At 42.4% G+C, this 25,449-nt stretch overlaps 2 protein-coding genes across 2 annotated transcripts; both read left to right on the top strand.

Moving 5' to 3' along the window:
• Window positions 1-1,927: 1,927 nt before the first annotated feature.
• Window positions 1,928-3,274, top strand: T265_10100 (hypothetical protein; the record flags this gene model as incomplete). Its single annotated transcript, XM_009176372.1, has 1 exon — window positions 1,928-3,274. The coding sequence occupies one exon, from the start codon at window positions 1,928-1,930 to the stop codon at window positions 3,272-3,274; it is 1,347 nt and encodes a 448-aa protein (XP_009174636.1).
• Window positions 3,275-14,659: 11,385 nt separating this feature from the next.
• Window positions 14,660-16,420, top strand: T265_10099 (hypothetical protein; the record flags this gene model as incomplete). Its single annotated transcript, XM_009176371.1, has 1 exon — window positions 14,660-16,420. One exon carries the CDS (start codon window positions 14,660-14,662, stop codon window positions 16,418-16,420), a length of 1,761 nt encoding a protein of 586 aa, XP_009174635.1.
• Between the last annotated feature and the right edge of the window lie 9,029 nt (window positions 16,421-25,449).

Here is a 25,449-nt window from a genome sequence, read left to right as displayed (position 1 = left end):
TCAATGTTTTCAGCATTGCTCAAGAACTTGAGGGCAAAGTTAAGGCACCAAAACACCAGCCACTGATGGCAATGGTCGAAAGCCGATACTCCTAAAGAAGATATCGAAAGCTCGTACCTATCTGTGAGAGAGTACTTCGTAGATCATTTGCGCCTCATTTCTTGCGCTCTATAATTGCACTGGCAAGGGTGGAATTCATAGTTCTGTCTTCGGATGCCTATTTAAATCTTACCATATCGTGTGGGGTTATTTTGCTGAAAGCGTGCTTGATCATATCCAGGCTTAAATCAATAACCTGTAACTTATCAGACCGACTCTGTCTTTAAAGCTGATCGCTCATTCTGTTCATTCACCCGTGAATTGATACCAAAATATCGAATTAATCAGGTAGCCTTCATCCTGTATTCTACTATGACCGTGTTTTACCAGTACACATAGCTTCAATGTAAAATTTCATCTTCCTATTGTGGGGTTTCGCTTGATTGCAGTGTGTAAGGACAGACCAACCTGCCAATATTTGGTTGGTAAGGGGGTTGCTATAGACGGTGCTCTTTAAGGTATGATAAATCCAAGTGTCATTATTCAAAAATACAAACCAACAAATGATTTTAGGACAAAGAAATGGCTCGCGTGGTACTTTAGTTGCTAATATTTCGTCAGAATTGCCCAACAATGTCCCATGCTTATCTCTGTCGTCAAAGAGCTACATTTCAAATGATATAAACTACCAACAAACACAAAATATTTCTATCAGTCTAATGGATTAAATTAACTCTATCATCAAAAACAGGGAGTTTTTCGGTAACACCCAGAAGAAACCACACTGAACAGGTCCCGCAGATAGTCCTATTGGGGTCACTGATGAATGCTGCCCCTCAAGCTGAGGGAACGTGAAAACACAAGGGGTGCTTTTCCATATCTTTCTCTTTTGTCCGCTCAATTCAGGCCTACTCACTCAGAGGCACCAAACTACCCGCAAGAGTGATCGGACAGTCAAACGTCACAACATTCCGTTGTAAAATATCTGAATGGGGGTCAAGCACGTTCAAGAATATGCGAGAAACTCCCATTTTCCACCACCAGGTGAAAAGAAGGCTTTGCTAGTCAGTTTACTGGCCCCACATCTGGTTGACAAAATTAGATTAAGCCAGTGCTTCCCCTCAGCAAGTAACCTGTTAGCTGGATGATCCTGAGGCGGCCGGACTTCATACTTCCTCGCCATCGCATTTGACAGGTTCTCATTGTTAGTGAGATAGTGACTGAAGCAATAGCCTGTTTCTATCACCAGTAAAAAAAATTAGCGCGCACAGGATATGTTACTCATTTTTCGGGTTAGTAGCTTGTCTGAAATCCTACCTGCAACTGACAGGACGGCAGGAAATGCTTGTATTACCTTGACGAAACAGATAGAACAAACACATAAGAATACTTCCTTGGATGATTGTGCCGTAGTTGTTGGTCAGTAACCTGTCTTTCAAGATGGACGTGCACACGAACAGACAGACACAAACGGTATTGTTGGATAATTCCACGCAGTGCTCAATCGATCAACACTGTCGGACTCTACGCTTGATATAGGGTGAAAGAAACACAGTCCACACATTCCAGCAAATTCACGTGAAAAACAACGCTGCCCCTGGAATCTCAGTTTGAAGTGCTATGGAGCTGCTACGTGATTACTTTTGCTTGTGTTATGTTGATACCAGTGGTTACCGGAACGATATACAACCATAACTGACCTCGGATGACCCAAAATCTACAAAGGAATAGAATGGTCACACAAATGGAAAGCGCACTCATGCCCAATCATACAGTGCCTTACTCATATTGGTTGGTGTTACTATCCGCAACATTAAAGCGTATACAAACTTACACTAACTAGAGTTGTGCACGGCTGTTGTACTACGTACCCGCGTTTTGTTGGATAATGTCCGAAAAACAACATCCTCTCAAATTTCCTAACTTTATTGTGGTTCTCAAAAGTGCGTTGGAATTTGATAAGGACGAAACGGTGGATGGAGAGCGGGTTCTAAATGCCTTGAAGCTTAAGAGCAATCGCGCCCATTCTGGATTTAGTTCAAATCCGGTACGAATCACTCTGTTGGAGAATTGTGCTGTAGCCAGTCGCCCTATCTGGTGGGCGAATTCGAAGGAAACTCGCCTACCCTATGCACAAATTCGAGCCTTGTATGCGTTTGAAAAACAGGCCAAGAAACTCTGCGTGGATGTGGCTTCTCCAGAGACACAGAAGAGTCGGGTTCTTGTGCTGAAATTAAAGGATGCTGTGGAACGCGTCAAACTTCTTGAAGCTCTGGAGAAATTCAAAATGCTCACCAGTATGTATGATGAAAAAAACGTCAGGCCAGTGCAGTTTGGTCATTGGTCTTCTGGTTACTATGTGGAAGAAAATAATGAAGGTGACGTAAACAAACCAGAAACATCACAACCGGCGAGACAGAGTGAACTGGGAGAAACGCTATCGAGAGAAAACCGTAGCGTGACTCTACCACGGACACCCATTCCAAAGGAACCAGTTTCCACGAGGGAAACGACACAGATAATACATCAAGCTGTTGAAACCGATCGTGTACCAGCTGCACCAACCAATATTCATATTATATTTCAAGGTGTGGATCCTAGCTCTTTTGTAGCATCAGATGAGATGCGAGAAGGAAATGAAAGGTATATTACTTTAACACCTATTGGATTCTCCCAGTCATATGGTCAGAACGGTCGAACGGAGTGCAGATCTGCAGGTATACCAGTCGGCCAAGGAATGCCAACAGCATACCAACAGCAGGTAGATCACCCGATGTACCCAAATGAATACGATGCTCCTTTTCCGGGCGGGTATGTTTCTGGTTATGAGGATCAACCAAATATGGAACAGCAAATGTACGCTCAAAAACTTATGGCTGAAAGAATGAGAGGCGATGGACCAACCGACCAAATGTTTTTAGCGCAACCAGGCTCTTACAGGAACCATAAACAGTCTCACTATGTGACACTGTGGAAACAACATATAGACTCCACAGCTATTTCTGGCTTTCCAAGCAGGATTCATGAAATGGATTCAACTGAACAGTCAGATCATCGAGGACTAGATAATGCGAATTACTCCATTTCACCCAGAAAATCCAAAACAGAAAATATCCATGCTAGCAATACCAACACTGAAATGTACTTTTACAGGTTGAAATCAAGCACACCTGGAGTGCCTGATGAGCAGGGATCACGGTATGCCTTTGTCTCAAAAGAAGACTCAGGTCAATAACTTGGTACGGACGAAGGGGAGATTCACATACGTACAAGGACTGTAGGCCTTGTCCTCTTCGCGTTTATTTTCATCAATTTTTGTACGGTCTTCTTTTTCAAGTCAAGCCAAACTTTGCGCACGATCAAGTGGTGAATCTTCAATACCTCCTGAGTCAGTGTTATTACTGTGTAATGGAATTTGTATTTAAGACAAGCATATTGCTTAAACGTTTTTCTCTGTAGCCTCCACAGCCTGAGGTAAAACATACTGTTCTTGAAACGTTTGTGTTGATTTTATTTCTTTCTACAGGAGTTCACTATGTACAGTCCATTAAGTTGGATGCAGTAAAATAGACTAATCCAGAAAAGCTTCGACAACGATATTTCAGATGTTGAGTGCGTCTGAATGAAATATGCAGTGTACAATAGTGTCTCCCAAGTGAAGATCTTCTAGATATTAGACAGTTGAAAGAAGCTTACCAAACTACTGCGTCCCTGGTTTGTTGTGTATTTCAAGCGATAGAACACTCATCGAGGGCGCTGCTGCATAAAATAGGATTGGCATCAAAAGAGCTGATGTTTAGGCTTATTTGACCCAAAGAGAAAACTTTCACGATCAAAGCGTTCCAATTTAATAGCATGTAAGCAGTTGACATCATCCACAGCCAAGGTCTAGTAGGCTTGATAACCTTATCGTAAAATATTACAAATTCCGTGCACTTTGGCGGTAACCATGTATGAAGAAAAGAATAACTGGCTAAACTCAATCAACCCACACGCGTTGCGTCCTAGTGTCCCACCAGCCGGAAGTAACGAGCGTTCAGCGAATAACTGTTCTCTGTTCTCATGACCATCAGACGAGTAACCAGCAGGTCCACAGGAATTATCAACCTCATTTAAGCCCCTTGAGGACACCACGTGGGTCACTTACCACCATGCCGAACCGATAAAACGAAAAACATCAAATTAATTTCTGGAAGACGTGGAAGAATAGTACAGCATTTTACTAGATCTCTAGCTTCATCAACCTCACTTAACTCCATCCGAGAGCAAATCTGAGTATCCAGAAGGCAAATTTTCACCTTTTATTACTGTCTACTCATAGACGGTAGAATGTAGTGATAGAAAAAATTTTTTTGTATGAATGGGGGTCGATGTAGAGAACGATCCTGATTTGATAGACCCCGATGAGTAGTATATTTGATGGGGCGAGAGATTTGGAGAAGGTTCACTCCTGAGGGATGCCAATAATATCCTCAGATATCACTCCCCCAATACATGAAATTCCTTGTTGGAAACAAAGTGTTTGGACTACATGGGTCAGTAAAGGGTTTAAAGCTATCTTAAAAACTAGTAATCTGTTGCTAAGACATGGTGATAATGCAGGTAATAATACACTGAACTTCGATGATTCGTTGGAATATAACATTCGATATCATGTCGTTGGCTGAGTATATCGAGCTCACACCATATAACCGGTTTCTGAGTTTGGTATATGTCCAGTTGATGAAAAACTGAATTAAATAACGCCCTCTGAGTATACCCCGAGAGGATTGCTAATTAAGCAGACAATGCATTCCGAATATCCACTAGTTTTCAGGCGATTGACTGAGAATACAATCAAAAATCTGTGCGGTTCATGTTATTTGTAGGGTTTTGTTAGAGAAATACCGTGAGAAACTCTGAGGAAACCACCTAGGTAATAAAAACAAGAAAGGTAGGATTAACAATGGCTTGCAAAAATAGTGATCTGTAGCCACAACGAAATGGAGTACAGAATCGTATTAGAAGCTGAGATTGGGTATGAACCTAGCCGTCTATACCAAAATCTTTCCGAAGATGAATTTATCCAACTACGTTAGTTGGGATCCAAGCAACTGTTGATTTCTCAAGAGCTAGTATCTACGCATCTTACTTTTTGTTTACTGACTTGTGCCGCGAGGTTTCCGTAGCGATGGAATAAGGCTGCGTACATACTCTGAGAAATCGGTAATGGTTCAATGATTCCAATAACATGGAACAGGACCTCGGCCACTTTGTCAATGGTGTTCCAATGTGAGGCGATGGTTTCCACAAATTTGAGCGTGCACCTGTGGTTTTCGGATGGCTCAGCATGGTAGATTTGTCACGTAAACTAACCAGCTTTCTGCATCTATGAGACATTAGTCATAATCCGCATATGTTGTGTTCAAAAACAATGGTAGAGGAAGAACCAATGGCTATCGAAATACTCAGTCTCGGTTACCGTGGTAAACAGGACAAATCGACAGCATTCAGTCACCCACACATCTGTATTATAAATGCTCATGCCCCGATGAAACCATAGATTTAGATCGCTGCTGTGACAGATGGAACGCATTCCTGTGACACCCGTGGGAGTGATCGTTGGCTTGTTCGCTTAGCTGGGCAATTTGATTGCTGTAGGAGAGTTTTGTGCAAGTAGAGCGAGGTATCCAAACAAGCATGGTTTTAGATCTTTGTGTCCCTACTAACTCCTGAAAAGTTCCATATCCGTGGCCTGATAATCCGTCGCTCCATTGCGGGGGTCAATGAGTAGTTTCACAAAACAGAGAGTCCTGTAGTCGATGAGACTCATTCTGGAAGCAGCACAATAACTCCTCATCACAAACGACCCATCTATCGGAATTCCTCTCTCCCTTTTTTGTTACTGTTGCTTACTGCACTGCTCATAAGACAACCGAATCATCTGACAGACGGGGCTATACAGTGCCAAAAACCGCATGTTAAGGGGAACATATTTACGTCGATAGCCTTCCGAAATCTGTGGGCAAAAGCGGTAAATGGCAATGCCAGAGGACGCTTTCAAAACAGCATTTGTCTTTCAAAAATGAGTCAGCAATGACGTTCACAATGCCTTGAGAACGTTCTGCATATGCTCATTATTGAGTTAATGGAGATTATACTGGTGCAACATTCTTAATTCGGATGGAGTTGTCAGATGAATGGCAGCTACCACAAATGTTTATCGATTAGGATTCGGTGGTATCTACAAAATCTAACCAGCTTTTTTGCACTGAAGGATCCAGATATTACAACGGCCGCTTATTCGTTTATTTGGAACCACCCGACATGTTTGCACGGCCGTGGATGAATAAGTAACAAAAAATCATTGATGAGGCGAGCCACACCGGTTGGTATGCCAAGCTGTCATTTGTGGGGTATGGTGTTTGGCTCCCAGCTCAGACCGCCTGATTTATCCTACCAACTTTAAGAAATATTCTGAAAAACCGCTCCGATAGAATCCCAGTGTTAAACATGCTTAAGAGGCACCCTGGTGTGAAGAACGCGTACATCCAGCGCTTCATTTCTATAGCGTTCGCTTCGGGGCCGAACCACATCGAGAACATAGAGCAACTGATCAGACCACTCAGAGATTTTGACGCTCCAAGCGACCCCTTGAAGCAAAATTAGCAGATTAGGCGGTTTTAAAGTGGTATTATTTGTTAAATTCTACTAAAAACTAAACAGACAAGCAGGAAATAAGGTGCACGATAATCCCCCGTTTAGTGCATCTTATATTTGTAGGATGCTGTATCGCCTAAGAAATAGAAGTGAATTCCGACCAGAGGATTACTTTTCGAGATTTCGTTTCTTTAGATGTCAATGCGAACTTTTTGAAATATGAGGAAACGACGTCACAATATGAGCACTGTCCTCAAGGTTTACACCTTCACTTTGGGAGAACAAATGGATGTTGCCATTGATTTCTACCGGCTGAGGCATCAAATAACTGCGCCAATTCACTCTCTTCGGCCATTATTCCAGACTGATTTCCTTTGTTTTAGAAACGAATCTGGAAAATTGATTGAATCGACAATTCGTGTTCAAATAAGATTATTTAATCAAACAGACAAAAATGCACCGGAAATGTTTTCTAGGGATACACCAAGACACACACGGTCACCATCGAGTTGATCCTGAATGAAATCAGCCTATATCAATACCAAGCTAGGATATATCTCATTCTCAGTGGAGCCTAATTGATCATGTAATTAACAAAGTGGATTTCCAGGAGTACAGAATGAGCTAAGATGTTTTTAACGTGTAATAGGAGTACCCTGTCACCGTTTACGGAAAAAAGCCCCGTTTTCTATTCCAAATTCGAGCAGGAAAACTTTTTCTGGAGGCCATAACATTCCAGCTTAAAATAAAAGCCACTACAGCTCAGAAGAGGGGCCGTGGATACCAGCCATGGTTGTGACCTACGTGATTCCTTTGCACGTGGTTGAAAAATCTCCAAGACGTGCCACGTGTCCGGGCCCAGTGGCAATCATAATTTCACTTTCGGAATAAGGCTGCGTACATACTCTGAGAAATCGGTAATGGTTCAATGATTCCAATAACATGGAACAGGACCTCGGCCACTTTGTCAATGGTGTTCCAATGTGAGGCGATGGTTTCCACAAATTTAAGCGTGCACCTGTGGTTTTCGGATGGCTCAGCATGGTAGATTTGTCACGTAAACTAACCAGCTTTCTGCATCTATGAGACATTAGTCATAATCCGCATATGTTGTGTTCAAAAACAATGGTAGAGGAAGAACCAATGGCTATCGAAATACTCAGTCTCGGTTACCGTGGTAAACAGGACAAATCGACAGCATTCAGTCACCCACACATCTGTATTATAAATGCTCATGCCCCGATGAAACCATAGATTTAGATCGCTGCTGTGACAGATGGAACGCATTCCTGTGACACCCGTGGGAGTGATCGTTGGCTTGTTCGCTTAGCTGGGCAATTTGATTGCTGTAGGAGAGTTTTGTGCAAGTAGAGCGAGGTATCCAAACAAGCATGGTTTTAGATCTTTGTGTCCCTACTAACTCCTGAAAAGTTCCATATCCGTGGCCTGATAATCCGTCGCTCCATTGCGGGGGTCAATGAGTAGTTTCACAAAACAGAGAGTCCTGTAGTCGATGAGACTCATTCTGGAAGCAGCACAATAACTCCTCATCACAAACGACCCATCTATCGGAATTCCTCTCTCCCTTTTTTGTTACTGTTGCTTACTGCACTGCTCATAAGACAACCGAATCATCTGACAGACGGGGCTATACAGTGCCAAAAACCGCATGTTAAGGGGAACATATTTACGTCGATAGCCTTCCGAAATCTGTGGGCAAAAGCGGTAAATGGCAATGCCAGAGGACGCTTTCAAAACAGCATTTGTCTTTCAAAAATGAGTCAGCAATGACGTTCACAATGCCTTGAGAACGTTCTGCATATGCTCATTATTGAGTTAATGGAGATTATACTGGTGCAACATTCTTAATTCGGATGGAGTTGTCAGATGAATGGCAGCTACCACAAATGTTTATCGATTAGGATTCGGTGGTATCTACAAAATCTAACCAGCTTTTTTGCACTGAAGGATCCAGATATTACAACGGCCGCTTATTCGTTTATTTGGAACCACCCGACATGTTTGCACGGCCGTGGATGAATAAGTAACAAAAAATCATTGATGAGGCGAGCCACACCGGTTGGTATGCCAAGCTGTCATTTGTGGGGTATGGTGTTTGGCTCCCAGCTCAGACCGCCTGATTTATCCTACCAACTTTAAGAAATATTCTGAAAAACCGCTCCGATAGAATCCCAGTGTTAAACATGCTTAAGAGGCACCCTGGTGTGAAGAACGCGTACATCCAGCGCTTCATTTCTATAGCGTTCGCTTCGGGGCCGAACCACATCGAGAACATAGAGCAACTGATCAGACCACTCAGAGATTTTGACGCTCCAAGCGACCCCTTGAAGCAAAATTAGCAGATTAGGCGGTTTTAAAGTGGTATTATTTGTTAAATTCTACTAAAAACTAAACAGACAAGCAGGAAATAAGGTGCACGATAATCCCCCGTTTAGTGCATCTTATATTTGTAGGATGCTGTATCGCCTAAGAAATAGAAGTGAATTCCGACCATTACTTTTCTTTTCGAGATTTCGTTTCTTTAGATGTCAATGCGAACTTTTTGAAATATGAGGAAACGACGTCACAATATGAGCACTGTAGGTTTACACCATTGATTTCTACCGGCTGAGGCATCAAATAACTGCGCCAATTCACTCTCTTCGGCCATTATTCCAGACTGATTTCCTTTGTTTTAGAAACGAATCTGGAAAATTGATTGAATCGACAATTCGTGTTCAAATAAGATTATTTAATCAAACAGACAAAAATGCACCGGAAATGTTTTCTAGGGATACACCAAGACACACACGGTCACCATCGAGTTGATCCTGAATGAAATCAGCCTATATCAATACCAAGCTAGGATATATCTCATTCTCAGTGGAGCCTAATTGATCATGTAATTAACAAAGTGGATTTCCAGGAGTACAGAATGAGCTAAGATGTTTTTAACGTGTAATAGGAGTACCCTGTCACCGTTTACGGAAAAAAGCCCCGTTTTCTATTCCAAATTCGAGCAGGAAAACTTTTTCTGGAGGCCATAACATTCCAGCTTAAAATAAAAGCCACTACAGCTCAGAAGAGGGGCCGTGGATACCAGCCATGGTTGTGACCTACGTGATTCCTTTGCACGTGGTTGAAAAATCTCCAAGACGTGCCACGTGTCCGGGCCCAGTGGCAATCATAATTTCACTTTCTAGCCGGGTATCCAGCTAGTTTTTTGTCGTTGTGTTCTATGCTGGTGTTAAGTGAAGTTTGCAAGGTACGTAAAGTCAAACTTACCGAGGAATGATTTTTGTTCATCATTCTTCCTGGTGTTATCTGAAGAAACAAGGACTTCATCCCAGTTCCTATTACCTGAGAACATAGGACTTCTGCAATAAATCCGTTTCTTCCCATCCCTTACCACGTACTCAATGCACACACCTACAGCTAGTGAGTGGTCACTAGTGAGTCCAAGAACAGTGGTTGTCAAAGAACAACACCGCTACACGGTTGTGGACTTGATATCAATAGTCTGGATGCAAAGCCTCGTTAGCCGGTTAATATTGGGAAGCTTGAGGCTGTCTTTAATCTAAGCAACTAATTTTAAACAATTGGTATGCGCTGACAGTGCAGAAACACCACCGATGGTGCACAGCAATAAACGAAACGTCACTTCGGTACTTAAGCCACAGAATTATGCGCGAATATAAATAGACTATCACACAATATGAAACGTTGAACGAAATTCGGTTGCAGTCAGCGCTTTGTTTTGAAACGAACGGGATAATGGTGAACGGTCGCTTCGGCGACTGTTCGCACTTATACGCATGTGTAACAGCAAGTTCAAAGCTTACGATATAAACGATCTTAAACGTTATGCTTCACGGAGCGAAAGTGTTAATGGATGATGAACAATAGATCCAACGCAAACAGTCATCGGAGCTCCATTGCGATACAATCTGTTGGCAGGTTTTCGCTTATTAACAGGAGACTAAGTGAAACATAATGTACTTCTACCGAAGATACCATCGGTACATCGAACCTGCTAGATTGCATGGATAATCCTAACGATGGATTGTAATCGCGACTGCTTCTCTGATGCCTGGATATTCATTGACTATCACGAAAACGTAAACAAATGCTACAAAGCAATTCCACAAATTCCGTGATAAATCCCAACTTCCACTAGATCAAAACGGAGTTACGAGAAACCACACACACTACTCGCATGGCTACTCAGCCGTATCCACTGTTGCACCCGAACACTGACTTTCGTAATGTCTAATATATCCCCCCATATGGTGATACTCCATCTTCCTCTCGTTGAATGACAGCTTTACTGCTGAAGCGTGCTGTTCCAGAAAAGCACCCATCATTCGATTCCATAGTTGTCTGGATCATTAAGTATACGGGTGATAAGTGAACGATAGTTCTAAAAGAGCATGAAGTTTTTGTCAACATGCATGGAAAATCTCTATTTTGGGGCGTTTCGGCAATCCAAAGCAAACCCTTCAAAAAACTTCTAGACATTACAGAAGTGAATCAGAGTCATCAAACCGTGAACTTTCTTCATTTGGAGCGAGCTATGGGAAGCAGTGTGACAGCAAACTGGTCTCCCCAGAGTTAAAGTCATACCAGTGTTCTCCGTATTTTTCTAAACAATCATGAAGTTACACAATACCACTAACGGAAGTCTATTTCACGATGAATCTCCTCACACTACCAGAAAACCATAGGTAGAATAATTGATACGACGAGTAAACTTCGCATATGACATGTTATTCGAGTGGCCACTTTAGGTGAATTTTGTGAATGAAGGGTGAGTAGCTGTAGATCTTGCCAAAGTCCGAGTTGATCACACTCTCGACCAGCCGCTGGTGGCCGAACGCTTTAGTATTCAACTACTAGCCAGAAGGTTGCGAGTTTTATTCTCATTGGAGATCGTGAGATTTACACTGACTTTCGGCCTAGATGGGCGAAATCTTCAGTGAAAATACTGCTTTGATTAGGACTCATAAACTTTTGTTTTGAAGTGAAGGCATTTCGTTGAACTGCTGCACCCGACTTATTACATCACATTACATTACATTACATTACATTACATTACATTACATTACATTACATTACATTACATTACATTACATTACATTACATTACATTACATTACATTACATTACATTACATTACATTACATTACATTACATTACATTACATTACATTACATTACATTACATTACATTACATTACATTACATTACATTACATTACATTACATTACATTACATTACATTACATTACATTACATTACATTACATTACATTACATTACATTACATTACATTACATTACATTACATTACATTACATTACATTACATTACATTACATTACATTACATTACATTACATTACATTACATTACATTACATTACATTACATTACATTACATTACATTACATTACATTACATTACATTACATTACATTACATTACATTACATTACATTACATTACATTACATTACATTACATTACATTACGTTACATTACATTACATTACACTGCAACCACGAGCTTGTATTTTGTACGCAAGGTGTTGTTGATTGACAGAAGAGTGCTACCATGTGTCATTTTACGCGCTTTTTCGTCACTTTAGAGGAATTCGACCATTTTTACTACCATCAAGTCTGAAACTGCTATGAAATTCAACACATATCGATGCCTGTTCAACAGGAAAAACCATATTTGGATTTAAAGCGGTGTGCAATCCGCCTATCAAACTGCTCACACTTTCGACTAGTCACTGGACTTTCCTAGGCCATGAGTTGAAATGAATCTCCACGATCCTGTGGAGGCGGATGACTGCTGTATTATTTATGCCAAGTTGAGTGGGAGCTTCAGCGTTTTCCGTGTAAGGGCCTTCTGATCCACTGGCCAAAAAACGGCGAAGAAAGAATTACCGCACCGAAATCAGCCTTCTAATGTTCGGCCCGTGTTATTCCGTTTCCATAATAGCCAGCATCAAACTCAGCATGACCTGGTTAGATATGTCTGGTTGAAAAGCCGAGGAATTTCAATTGCACTAAAACATAGTAATTGTCTCTTTCAGGAGGCTGGATGTAAAATATGTATGTATATATATATATATATATATGTATATATATGTATATATATATATGTAATATATATACTTGAATATGTCCGCTATTCAAGAAGAGGAATACATGCCCTTAAAATTTCTCATTTTCTTTGACGGGACACCAGAGATTAAAATAAACTTCTTTTGGATCGTAGCACACAGAAACCAGTAGTAAATACAAATTCGTCACTTGTTTGTAGAGCCGAGTCAAAATTGTTAGCCTCTGCTTAGTTCCGTAGTTAGTTCAGTAGTTTGGATGGCCGAAAGCGGTAGCGATAGAAGTTTAATGGATGCCAAAAAGTGACTTTTTGTGGGAGTCCACTTATTCTGGACACTGAAAATGCTCCTGATCGTAAGGTGAGTTGGATAACAGGAGTGATGTGAGCATGCATTCTGCAACTCCCACAACCACCCATAACAAACCGTGATTTGTTGTGTCCAGAGTGAGATGAAAATGACGGACGGTTTGTGATTGCTGCTGGGTGAATTTGAGCCGCAGTCTAGTCCCCAGAAAATATGTGTATGTGAAGCAAGACCGATTGGACTGCTACATCAGGTTTTGGCTACCTGTCTGTAGTGCAAGTCAGAACATGGATAAAAAGTGGTACACCTGGCTGAGTGCAACTAGAGAGCCTGAGTGTGCATGCGTGTCTGTGTGGCAGAAAAAGGATTGGTCGGGAACACTCGTGAAGGGTACAGGCTAGGTTTGAGGGATGGGGATGTGAAAATGAGTGTTTTCACCAGTGGCGTAAGACGCTGCCTAAGTGTTGAAGATTGCTACGTGCGGTCTCAAAAGCAAAGCCTAGAAGCTATGATACTGATCAATATACTCTCCCGTGCCCTGGATCAAACAATGGGACTATAAATTCTCAATAAAATATGGGGGGAAAGAAATTGCGCGCCCATGTTTATTTGACGCTATTTCTCCGCACTCAAAGATAAGTCAGAACTCCAATCATTTGCATCTAAACTGCCAAACTGGGTTACGCAAAAAGTTTACTCAGAAATCTCACGGATGGCTTTCCGAAATGGAATCCGATTGTAGCCCTGGAACAATCTCTATAATTTAGTTTTCTCTTTGTGACCAAATAATTTGGGTACTGATAACCTAGGAGACGTTGTTAGGAGTCACAGCTACTATTCACTTTGGACAGTGCAGCATCGTAACACCTCTTCTTCCCTTGTATTGAACTCAAGATATTGGAGGTTCCAGAGGCTGTTTCATATAATGGAGAGTGCTGGTTTGTACTTTCACCGATGCTCCTAATTTGAATCAAATCAAATTTCACTGAAAAACTCTCCCATGTGTTACAGAAGATTCGCCCTGGATATACTACTAGCACAAGGTGACCATCGCACGCTTGTGGTCTGAGTAAATCGTCCAAATGGGAGCCCGCGTATAGGTTTTGGTGTATTCAAGTATGCAGTGCCCGCAAACATGTATGATTGCTAACATATCTACTCAATCGATATGGCTACTTCATTGGCGCACTGTTTGGCCTTCTAGTCTGCATGCTTGTCATTTCATCTTAACTGGCCAGTTGAGGTGGAGAGGCGTAAAGAATGTCTGTCTGTCTTTATCTCTGGAACCCCTCCATCGTGCACAATAACACACACCTACACAGAGAGGTAGGATAGAGAGACGCCGAGAGGCTGGACACGTCTCATCCACATACCGGTGAGGTCATGCACTGTGTTGTCGACCAACTGGCTTTGACTTCTGATAAAAGTTGCTTGATTTTGTCACAGTTCCACACTCTCGTGACAGCTTGTGCCGGAAACAAGTGTGCTGCGTGGACATCCACTGTAGCAACCGCATCTGAACGTATCATTTATCATCGAACTACTAACCAGCCGACAGAATGCCATCGAAGAATCAGCGAGACAAGAACGGCGAACAGAATGTGTACAAAATGACGCATTACGTATCATTCTATATCCCAGGGGAAGACAAGGAATCTCGCGAGGCGATCAAAACGCGCTTGGATTGGATTGGATCTGGTTCATCCAAAATTCCGAAGAAAGGCAAGTCTGTTTGTTTGGAGATCACTGAACAGGGTATTTTGTGTGATCGCCCGATATGGTGGGAAGATGCCGATCCGTCCGCTACATCAATTTTATTTTCCGAGTTACATGAAATTTACATAATGCGACGAAGCAGCAAAAAACTCATAATTGATCTACGCTCGGTAAAACTGAATCAGAAGCGTCTGGTCTTCTTTGAGGGAAAAAATGCAGACCAAATCAAAGCTCTTGTGAATGAAGTGAAAAACAAAGTGAAAGCAATCGAAGAAGAGAAGAGTAAGGCGGAGAAGGGAAATGAAGTGAAATCGCCTTCAGGTGAGATTTCACCTTCACCTGCTGAAGCTTTGTCGCAGCCTACTGTCATGTCACCATCCACGCAACCGCAGACAAAAAAAGTGACTAATGCCGCTGAACAAAGTGTGCAGCAAAGTATGACACCAGGTGGTGCAGAAAACCAGATGACCTCCGATCAGTCAGGACAACCAGCCGTCAAACTGCGCCAACAGGACCCTCCTGGTACGAGAGCTGAAAACAAAATCATAATGCCACGAAATTCAGGGCATTTAGTCACTCTCACACCGAGTACCGGATTACCAGACTATCACGAAACCGCAGTTTCGCCGCCACCGCTTAAACCGGTCTCAACACCTGCTGTACTTGAATATGCGCATGGACCTAATTCAGGCACAACAACAGCCCTAATAAAGAATGGCTCTACGAAACCAACCATTCCTGTGTATGAATACACACCGGGGTTAAACCAAAACGCAGTTTTCAGCAATGGCCCCGGAAACAGCATTAAAATCGTCTTCGATAACGTCCCGATGATGGCACGAAAGTCTGTAATCTCAAAAATAGCCCACCAGCCTAATTGGAATCCACCTAGATCACTATCACAATCACCTGCCATCAAGGTAGTGCCCAGCAATTTATCGCCGTGGTCTGCTCAGCCGGTGGCATTAAGTAATAGACAGACATGGCAGAACGTCTGGTTTGACCAACCCGAGCACATTATCATTCCGCGCACGAATCAAAGGTCTGAATCTGTCCCACAAGTCCCAGCTCTTGATGACGGTTGGGGGTATCCCAAATACCCCTCGCAAGGAATGGTTGGTACAGCACCATCACATCTGGGGGATACAGAACGATATTGTTACACGCCCAATAAGAGCCAAGCATATGAAACGCAAAAACCATTGCAAGCTGTTTCTTACAATGTGGAAAGAAGCCACCCAACCATCTGGATAGATCGTTATAAAATGGAACCAGATCACCCCAATCTAAACGCTTCAAATGCTAGATATCTAAACGGGGGCCCCAGTCATTCGCCAAACGAGTTGTATTTTCTACGCACAACACCATGCAGCTCAGGAATGGAAAGTAACATGCAAACTGGCAGGGTAATGCCTTCGTACTCAGTGAATTTTGATTCTAATGCGGGGGGATTACCTACGAATGTCCCACTCACTCATCGGGGAGGGCAAGCTGGAAAAGATTACCGGAGCATGAGCACGATGAGCTATCGACCGGATTACGTTCAGTGGGAGAAAAACGAACAGACTTCACAGTGCCGGAGCCCAATGGTCGGTTATCACTAGATTGTTCGTTTGTATTTTATTACAGTTTGCCCAACTTACTGGATGAACCTTATCGAATGCTATTCAGTTCTTTCTTTTACAATACACTTCGTCGCACGTCAACAGTTATGTTTTGAATAAGTCAAGGGGTCCCTTTTCGCCACTACCAGCATGTTTGACTTGTGCGTACGGATCCGTCACCAGTATGTTCGGGATTTTGAAGAAAGGCTGCATTTTGAATCTAGTCAGCTTGAAAACTTGCTCAGGTTTCTAACTATACTTGTACCCTTGCCGTTTATCACAAGTGGGATTTGACAGTGATGTCAATCTGTTCCGAAAAGCCGGGAAGCACTGTATACCCGTATCATCCTTGTTGGGAATCATCAGTAGTAAGCACTCAAGGGCGACTCAAAAATTCAACCTCCCGAGTGATGTTTGAACACTGCAACATCCGAGTATAGTCAGTGGAGAAAATAACTTGTACTTAAGTAGAATATGGCGTAATCAAACTCGAATCAGGCAAACAAACAGTTGACATGTAGTTTCATAAATGAAATTAATCCATCTACTAATAATCGCGAAGCTTCACTAGCACCATTCTGGAACAAACTTCGTAAAGTACTGCTATCGTTGAGTGGTTCGAGTACTTCCAGTGGCGTGTTAGGGTGACGGTCCTTTTCAACCGAGGACCCATTCGGAACCTTTCTTCCCGGGTATAAGACACTGTTAGTCTTGGATTTTTACCACGCAAACAGTCCCACGGACACAACTGTGCTGTACTTTAGATTAACTGATGGTATGCGAGCACGTGGTTGCCCAGCCGCCAGGCCAGCGAGTTTAAGGCTTCCGTGGCACTACTATACTGGGAAGTCCTTACAGATGGCTCCATCGATCAACAGACCCGGGCAAGTTACTGGGTCATTATTCGAGCCTTTGGACGACCTAAGCAAAACGTTCAAGTATGGACAATTTCACCTGTTCAGACGTGATGATTCGAGTGCATCCAGTGTGCGCTGCTGGACCAGTCGTAGCACGCTCAACTCGCAAGTCAGATATCCTGGGTTCAGACATGATCAGGGATATGCACTTGTGATGAGCTCTATTAGGAACGAAACTAGAGTCCAGTGCTTCCTTCACTTTGGTGTGGACCTACCAGGATAATTGCGTCAGGATAGGCGAAGGATAGTTTAAATGAAAGTGACATGATCCTAAGATCTACAAATCGCGTAAACAAACTGCAAATGAGACTGTTTTAAAATATTGTGGGCCTAGTTTTTTAAAACGCTCAACAAAGCCTAAAGAATTTCCTCATGATTTCAATTTCAATAGTGATATGAACTTATCTACTCCACTCTAGACTAGAGCAAAAATTCATTTAGGCCCATCTTTCACTTTTGACAGCAACGCTTAAATACGGATAGGCAATGTGGGGAGTAAGACTCCACAAGTCTTGTCATAACATTGCTTGACTTGGGAACCCCCTTTAGGGGAGGAATAAATAAACCTATATGGTCCACCAAGCCTTTCTGAAGCGATGGTTTCTCACCTATTCCCGAACCGCTTGAGTAGTCATTCTGACTCAGAATTCCGTGAAGGCACCATAAGTGTGAAGTAGGCGGAGAACATGAAGGTACCCGAATAGATCTCTTATGAGATTTTCATGATCTAGAAAAGAGAACACTTTTAGGGGTTTTATGTTCTTACTTGACGTAAGCAGTCTGTTAGATCACCAGTCTGAAAATAAATCAGCAGAAGGGATAAATTTAATAAGAAAACCAGGGCATTCACGTGCACGAAAAAACCATGGCCGCTGACAGGACTTTGAGCGACACATTTGAATCATGTGCTTTACTCACTGATTCGTTGGACTCTTCGTGCGGTTTTATCGCACCGTCCGGCTTGCACTACAAAGTAATGGAACTCAAACTGGCATGTGAATCGGAGATACCCCATGTTTTGTTATGAATCCGCCACATTAAACTGTTCTGTTCATTACTGCATCTTTGAATTACTCTGCAAAACAGCCCCTGTTATCCAGTACGAAAGAACTGCCACCTAATCCTTCTTGAGGAACTGGGTGGTAGTTTGGATAGAGAAGTGTGCTTATTGTCTCAGCTGCGTAAAAGACTCCAGCCTTGGCAACACGTTAGACAGGAGATAATGTACTATAACATCGGTCGGCTGTATCGAGATTTCACAGGGTCAACTTAGGTGGGCGATTTACATAAATGTGTGTGAACCCGGTCGTACGCACATAGTCCGTACGGTATAAAAGGCGAATCTCTTGATATCTGTCTCGTCCATTCCTGGTGGGCAACCAGTTTTCGACTCTATTGTGTAAATCGGCCCATTCTCTAGTAGATTTTAGTTTTCGTTTTCGTTTTAGTTTACCAGCTGTTACAGCGTTCAGCAGCTGAGCCTCCGAATGTGCTGAAAAAAGCATAAAACGTAAGTAATTTGGCGGATGAGAGAGACCAAGTCGAGAAAAACCCACTTTAGAGCATTCTTTACCTTCCATAATTATAGAAACTAATAAAATTGGCGAAATTCTAATTACCATATCGTTCCACCGGTCTCTGGATATTACGAAATAATTAGCTCGTATTGCAAACCTTTTCATTAGAATGGCTGAATAGAGTGGTCCCAAAAACAAAACGTTGTAACAGAGTAGGTAACCTATAACTAATTAATGAAATGTCGAATGAAGTGTCGAAGAGTTTTCAGCAACCTTGTGAGTAGTTTTTTTCATGAAAATATACTGCGATAGCTCGAAAATCGTGCCAACTGAAACATGAGGCGGCCTGTGTGCAGCAAATCGGTTGTAGAATATCATAAACGATGGATTCAGTTGAGTCTCTCGTGAAAACCAAATTGATTTGCAAATGAGTGTCTTTCTCGAAAATGAATCTCCATTGGCCTCAGTAACTATCATGTTCACACATGATTCACCAGTCATAATCTAACCTAATATTTTAATGGAGATTTCATCCTGCAGGTCGGAAGGCCTCAGGATGGTATCATCTAAGGACGTACGATGCTGCTAGCGACGCCCGGGAGTAGTCATAAAGATCAATGGGAAACAAGGACAAATAGAACGCGTAGTGGCGAAACACATTAAGGTGATGAGTGTAGGGATGATAACCACTAATTTGTCAACCGCGCTGAAAGTTTCAGTTTTTCTAGCCCAGTTACTCCATCTCGAGGATTGTTTTCTTGCGTTTTACATTTTGGACTGCAACAGTTATATGCGCATCTGAATGTCCCACATCTCTTGCTTCTAACTGACGAATAACAGACCCCCTGTTTCTCTACTCAAGTGGTAGGAAACCTAAAATTACGGTAAGCTTGGTATAGTGTCCCATTGTAACTGGGAGTTTACTTATCGAAGGAGGCTCATTTTTCGAAAGCTGAATGTATATTCACCTGACGAAATCACTGATCACGGGCAAAGATGACGTGTTTATCAGGAAACGAGTAATGTCTTATTGTTGAGTATGAACAACGTAGCTAAGCGCAGGTGGTGTGAACGAGGTTCACCAGTAAACAAGATAACTGAACTGATGAACTGAGTTGTACCACTTCAAACCCTTCTCTAAAGTACGATTTCCACATAGTGATAAGATTTTGAACCGAGTTCTATTACACCAGGGAAAAACACTGATAGATTTTCATTACACTGAGTGGCTTCAAAGAGGCTAGCAACCTTCGAGAAAAATGAAGAACGAACGTCTGGTAATTGTACAGTCAGTAATGGTACAACTGTCATCCATAGAGCACAGCTAGCACGTAAGAGTCAAAGCTCCAGCGCCTGCTCCGTCATGTATGGGTCGCAAACGAACCGACGACGGGAGTTTTGTCTGCAAATAAACAGATGGAAGGAAACAATTGACAAGTAAAAGATTCTGTGTATCTCCTTCCCGAAAGCAAGATTGTTATCGGTGGCCAAGTTATTAGGACAAATGGGGTCCACTGTGCCTCAATAGACAGAATATCCAATAAGTCTGAACTCTATATGGATTTGGATCTTCAGGTTATTTTTCCTGAGCAAAGTGAAACGCTTGTTTGTTTACTCCATTTCTTTTTCTTCCCGCGAAATTTACCGCGAAGTTTCACACTTAGCAGGAACTTCGGGCCTTAGGGAGTATCTATCTCGGCTGGCTAATTGATCGATTGATTCATATAGGGGCTAAGGCTTGAAACCAATTGGTCAAATTTCGGTAAGTAGTAATTAGAGCCACTAGGAATAGTGATACGTGGGATAATGAGATTTTCCGGACTTGGGCAGCTGGTGCAAACATTTAGAAGTTGACCGTCCTCGGTGGATAGTTGACGCTTGAAAGGTGCTGGGAAAATATAGCTAAATTTTGCAAGCAAAGGTAAAAGGCGGATCGTATAAATATTTTGTCCAAACGCGCGTAACTTAGACAACGAGATATGCTTGGGCGTGCACTCGAAACACCGACAGGTGGGGTGTACCACCAGAAGCTATCGAGGACCCTTGTTTTACTTCACATTTGTAGATTTAAACTTCGTGGCTAAGTTCCCGTCTCTCTGTCCTGCATATACATAGATGATGGCTGCGGCATTTCTCAGTGAGCCTCGCACGTGCATTCAACGGTGCGCCACCCATCGGTATTGTCCTGTTGCCCTAACGGGAATGGTGCAAGCTGATGCAGAAAAAAGGGTTTTCTATAAATTTCAGGAATGCGACGTCCGTCGACCTTGTGCTTAACGTCTTACTTCCTCAACATTTTGCATTAGTATGACAAGTTACAAGACACTCGAGAATATAGCACCTGAATTCGGTTCCCTTTCGCAGGGAGACAAGTAGTCAACGAAACGGAGATAAATGGGTTAGGAAAAACGTCTTATATTAAAATTCATGCCAGTGCGAGAAATGGGAACGAGCAATATATTGTGTTGGTTTCATTACTTAGTGCGAGACAATCCACATCAACCACTGATAGCACAAGCCTTATTAGGCTTTGCGTGTAGCAGTACAGTCATAAGAACATTGAAAAGTTACTCAAACTCAAGGTCATTGAAAAACACCAGTGTTGCGGGAGCAGGTGCGGTGTTCTTTGATGTACACAACACTCAGTGGATGCATCAAACATGTGCGAAGACCATGAATATCTGAGCGTCCTTTTTATGACGGTACCAGTGCTGGAGATACTCGGCTTATGGGCATCGTTTTTTAGGGGTCAAACATGTGTTACCCCGGGATTCCAACCTTAAAAAGTATAGTTCAGCATGTTTTACAAGACGAATATTCCATCAGAATGCATCGTAATATTAGTGGTTCGGATGCGCTTATCGGCCGTTGTTTCGATGGTTGTTGATCTGACTAACTACCAAACTCATCTTCCAACATCATCAAAAGTTTCTGTGCAAAGTTTCAACATATGGTATAACCGAGTCCTTTCGCCGACTATAATTCTTTACGCTCTATTCCGGTTCATTTCAGAAACTGCCTCTCAAAATTGTCAGTATACTGCACAGTAATTAGTTTTTTTCCACGCGAAACGATAACCACATACACTGAACAACCCGCGTATGCGGCAAGCAGATCGCCTACTCCAAACACTGGCAGATTCATGCAAGCGTAGATACCAGTAGGGTCAGCTCGGGATCGTGTCATACAAACGAGTAACCAGTGGGTCAGTCGATCGGCTTCAAATCTTCCTGCGTCATGACCCACTGTCCTAATAACCAAGTGGACGATTCCGGCCTACTCGTTATCCTACCACTTCTCAGTAGTCTGTGAGGATTTATTCCGATAGTTTGTGCGTCTTCGACGCACTTGGTATCCATCTTATTCCTAGTACTCAAAACTCGCAGGTTGCTTTTTCGTCCTGATTGCTATTTATCACATTCAGTCCTTCTTATCGCTGGACTACGGCCTGAATATACGGCAGCATATCGTAACTCTGCGCACTGTAGACAGTAAGCGAATGACTAAACTATACTGAGTACAGCTGGTTGAGTATAGCATGAAAGGGTCTCTCACTCCAAATCCACTCACCGATATTACCCGTTATGTCTATTCTGAGGCCGAACTTGCTGTGGTCTGATTCGAGCAAGTGAGGTGTCATGTGTTGCTTGTCGGAATCTTGTCAGATCTTCCGTGCACAAAGTACTTATGGGTGTGTAAGCTTTACTCGTGACCCCAGGCAGATGAAACTGTATCCCTGGAGTAAGTTGAAGCTGGTGATCCTCCCAAGCCCGCCCTCCATGAGTTTGTTATCCTCCGAAAAAACTTTAAATGAGGAATGTTTCCAAGGAGGAAGTAGCTCCGCTAAAGAGACTACTCAAACTGCATGCAATTTTTGTCTGACAATCCCCTCAAAAAACTTCCACTGTTTAGCGGTTAGCTTCAACGCACTCAAGAGTGAAAATTTAACCGAAAATGTTCTACAGGTTTCACTACGATCTATCCGTGGAGTGACACTGGGGATTCGGTGTTATAAACAGAGCTGTCAGACCAAAGTGTCACGCTGACCTAGTTTGACTGAACGGACTTGACCTTGCTGGTCCTGTCACCTTGTAAATGCACACATCATTTGATGGCATACACTTTTCGACCAACTGGAGGTACTGAAACCGGGGACTATAATGAAAGAGTGCAATGTAACTCAGCTAGTATCGTGTTGCTAACTCTCGTGAACTAGTACATCTTTGTAATGAATTATACCGCCCATTACTTCTTGTCTGGCTTAAGCTGGACAAAAGGTATTGTAAGAATGTAATGGAAGATTTGGCGACTCATGAACTGAGGAACTCGTCCATAAAAAGTAGTTACTCCGGCAACTGCTGCTTTGTGGTTAATGGTTCCAATGGAACCCCGTGACTGCATGTCATTTGTCCTCTAGACTCTGTGTGGTCATTCTGGCGGTGTTAGTATAACTTACACCAATAAATTGACGTTTCTGTCAAGTCAGTCATCGGTTCATGACTTTTGCCTAAGCACCGTATTCACCGCATACAACCAGACCGATAAATCAAAAGCTGCTTCCGCTGTTGTCTTCATTTTACCACCGTTTCTAATCAAGACAAGAAACTTTCCACGTCATCTGCAGGGCTAGCCAAATAACCCTGCTATAATGGTAAACCTTCTTCTTATTGATGCATTGACGTCAAAGTATACTGGAAGCACAGTTTTTCATTGCGCGAAAATTGATGTTGCCTCATGACCTGCAAGTAGGACTTAAATCATTTCCCTGGATAAATATGTTCGGCCAATACTCTATCAAGGATTTTGTCAACGAAATTGTTGAGGCTGGCGAAGATTTCCTTCGACAACTTGCCTAATCACGTGCTTGAAACATTTATTTAAGTAGAACCACTGAACTAAGCAAGAATGAGGATAACCAGATTTGGCGAAATACACTCGTTTGAGGACAATATCCGTGTGTGCCCTGTCAAGAAAATATACCGTTCCATATTGAGCATTGCGCCGATTGAAAGGTGAGGCACCCTTTGAGAAAAACACTAACTTCAGGAATGAGAGATTTGGTTGTTTTTCGCCAGCACCAACTTAGCATACTAACGGACCTATTTCGCCAATTTTGTCCTGTCCGGTGTTCAAGCAGAGAACAGTGTTATTGGAACTCACGGACTTCCCGTATGAGTTTCAAGAGGGGCACTAACGGCACTGGTCTGTCTGACAGTTTTCAGCAACTTAATGATCAATGTGCTGCAACAATATTATGTACGAGTTCAGGCCTTTCACGACAGATTCAGTTAACTCACGCAGATATGAGAATAACAGGAAATCGGACAACGGGGGCCGTGTTATGTTACTTTTGCTTCAAAGAATTATCAGTTTCCTTATCTCATAAAAGACCGCCTGACTGACGACCTGAAACTCGATTTAAAGCTCGTGACTCCCCTGGAGTTATGTCCCTCAACCTGGTCAGTATGCAACTAAGAAGCTTCGGGAAAGTCGGACCGAATCCAGGACATGACTCCCTGCTCGCAAGTAAAATCTCCCGGAAAAACACAAAATCTTTCATTTTATTTTTAGAAAAAACACTTTTTACATGCAGGCATGCTGTATTTCGGCAAATCTGTTTTCTCCTTCAGTTATTTTTGTTACTTTTTTCGACCATTTAACTAATTGGGAAATATCCCGTGCCTTTTTTCCATTGTGTCCTGGTTCCCTCGAATAAAACTTAGAAAGAAAAAAACTCAATTCTCTCATTTTATTTTCTTCACATTTTTCACCTCAATGATCAGTGGGTTCAACATGATTTCATCAGGGGGTGCGCTGGTAAAACAGCGAACCAATGGAGAAAATCAACTCAAATGTCTGCACAGTACAGAGCCCAAGGATCTCAACGCTATGTTACTTGTTTGGCTGTTGTGCTCCGTTATTCGATCACTGGCTGAGAGATACTGGCTGATGGAGAACAGTGCTCGGGTACATAAGCGGTCGGATCTAATAGGCCAGAGTCTCCCTGCGTTAGGGCGTCTGGTCGAGAGGGTCACCATGCATTCTGTGATTCACAGTTGGTTCCAACACACTTCAAAAAAAACAGTAAAAAGATAGAGCACCTGATAATCTCAGCTGAAAATGACGCATTGAGATAAAAGTAGAATTGCTCGATCCTTAATGAAGGATGCTGTAGTTGTATCATTAAAATCATTTCAACTCAATCCTATGGAATATGTGAGTTTATCATCAAAGTTTCGAGACTTCTCAGCACTCGGTCAATTTAGGGATTCAACATGCATCGGCAAGTCAGTGTGAGCATCGCCGGGCTGGTTGTGAAGTTCAGCAGAATTTAGAACGGCTTCAATTTGTGACAATCCCAACCTTGCAGATTTGTGAAGTATTTCAGTATCTCATGTTTCAGTTGGAACAACATGTAAGATATTCGAATATCAAAGTAGCAAAGGCTTGCAAAGAAGTATAGGCGTCAAGACCAAAAGTGCATTGTTTAACAGTTCAGCTTTATGGGGATAATAAGGGAGAATTTACTGGTGAAATCTGTTCTTTTTTTGGCACCCGGGACACTGTCACCTGCATGGACTGGAGGAAACTCGGG

The sequence above is a fragment of the Opisthorchis viverrini genome (genome assembly GCF_000715545.1).
Source record: "Opisthorchis viverrini unplaced genomic scaffold opera_v5_333, whole genome shotgun sequence".
In the NCBI taxonomy this organism is placed as follows: domain Eukaryota; kingdom Metazoa; phylum Platyhelminthes; class Trematoda; order Opisthorchiida; family Opisthorchiidae; genus Opisthorchis; species Opisthorchis viverrini.
Note: the sequence above shows the minus strand (reverse complement) of the source record. Positions and strands in the feature narration are given on the sequence as shown.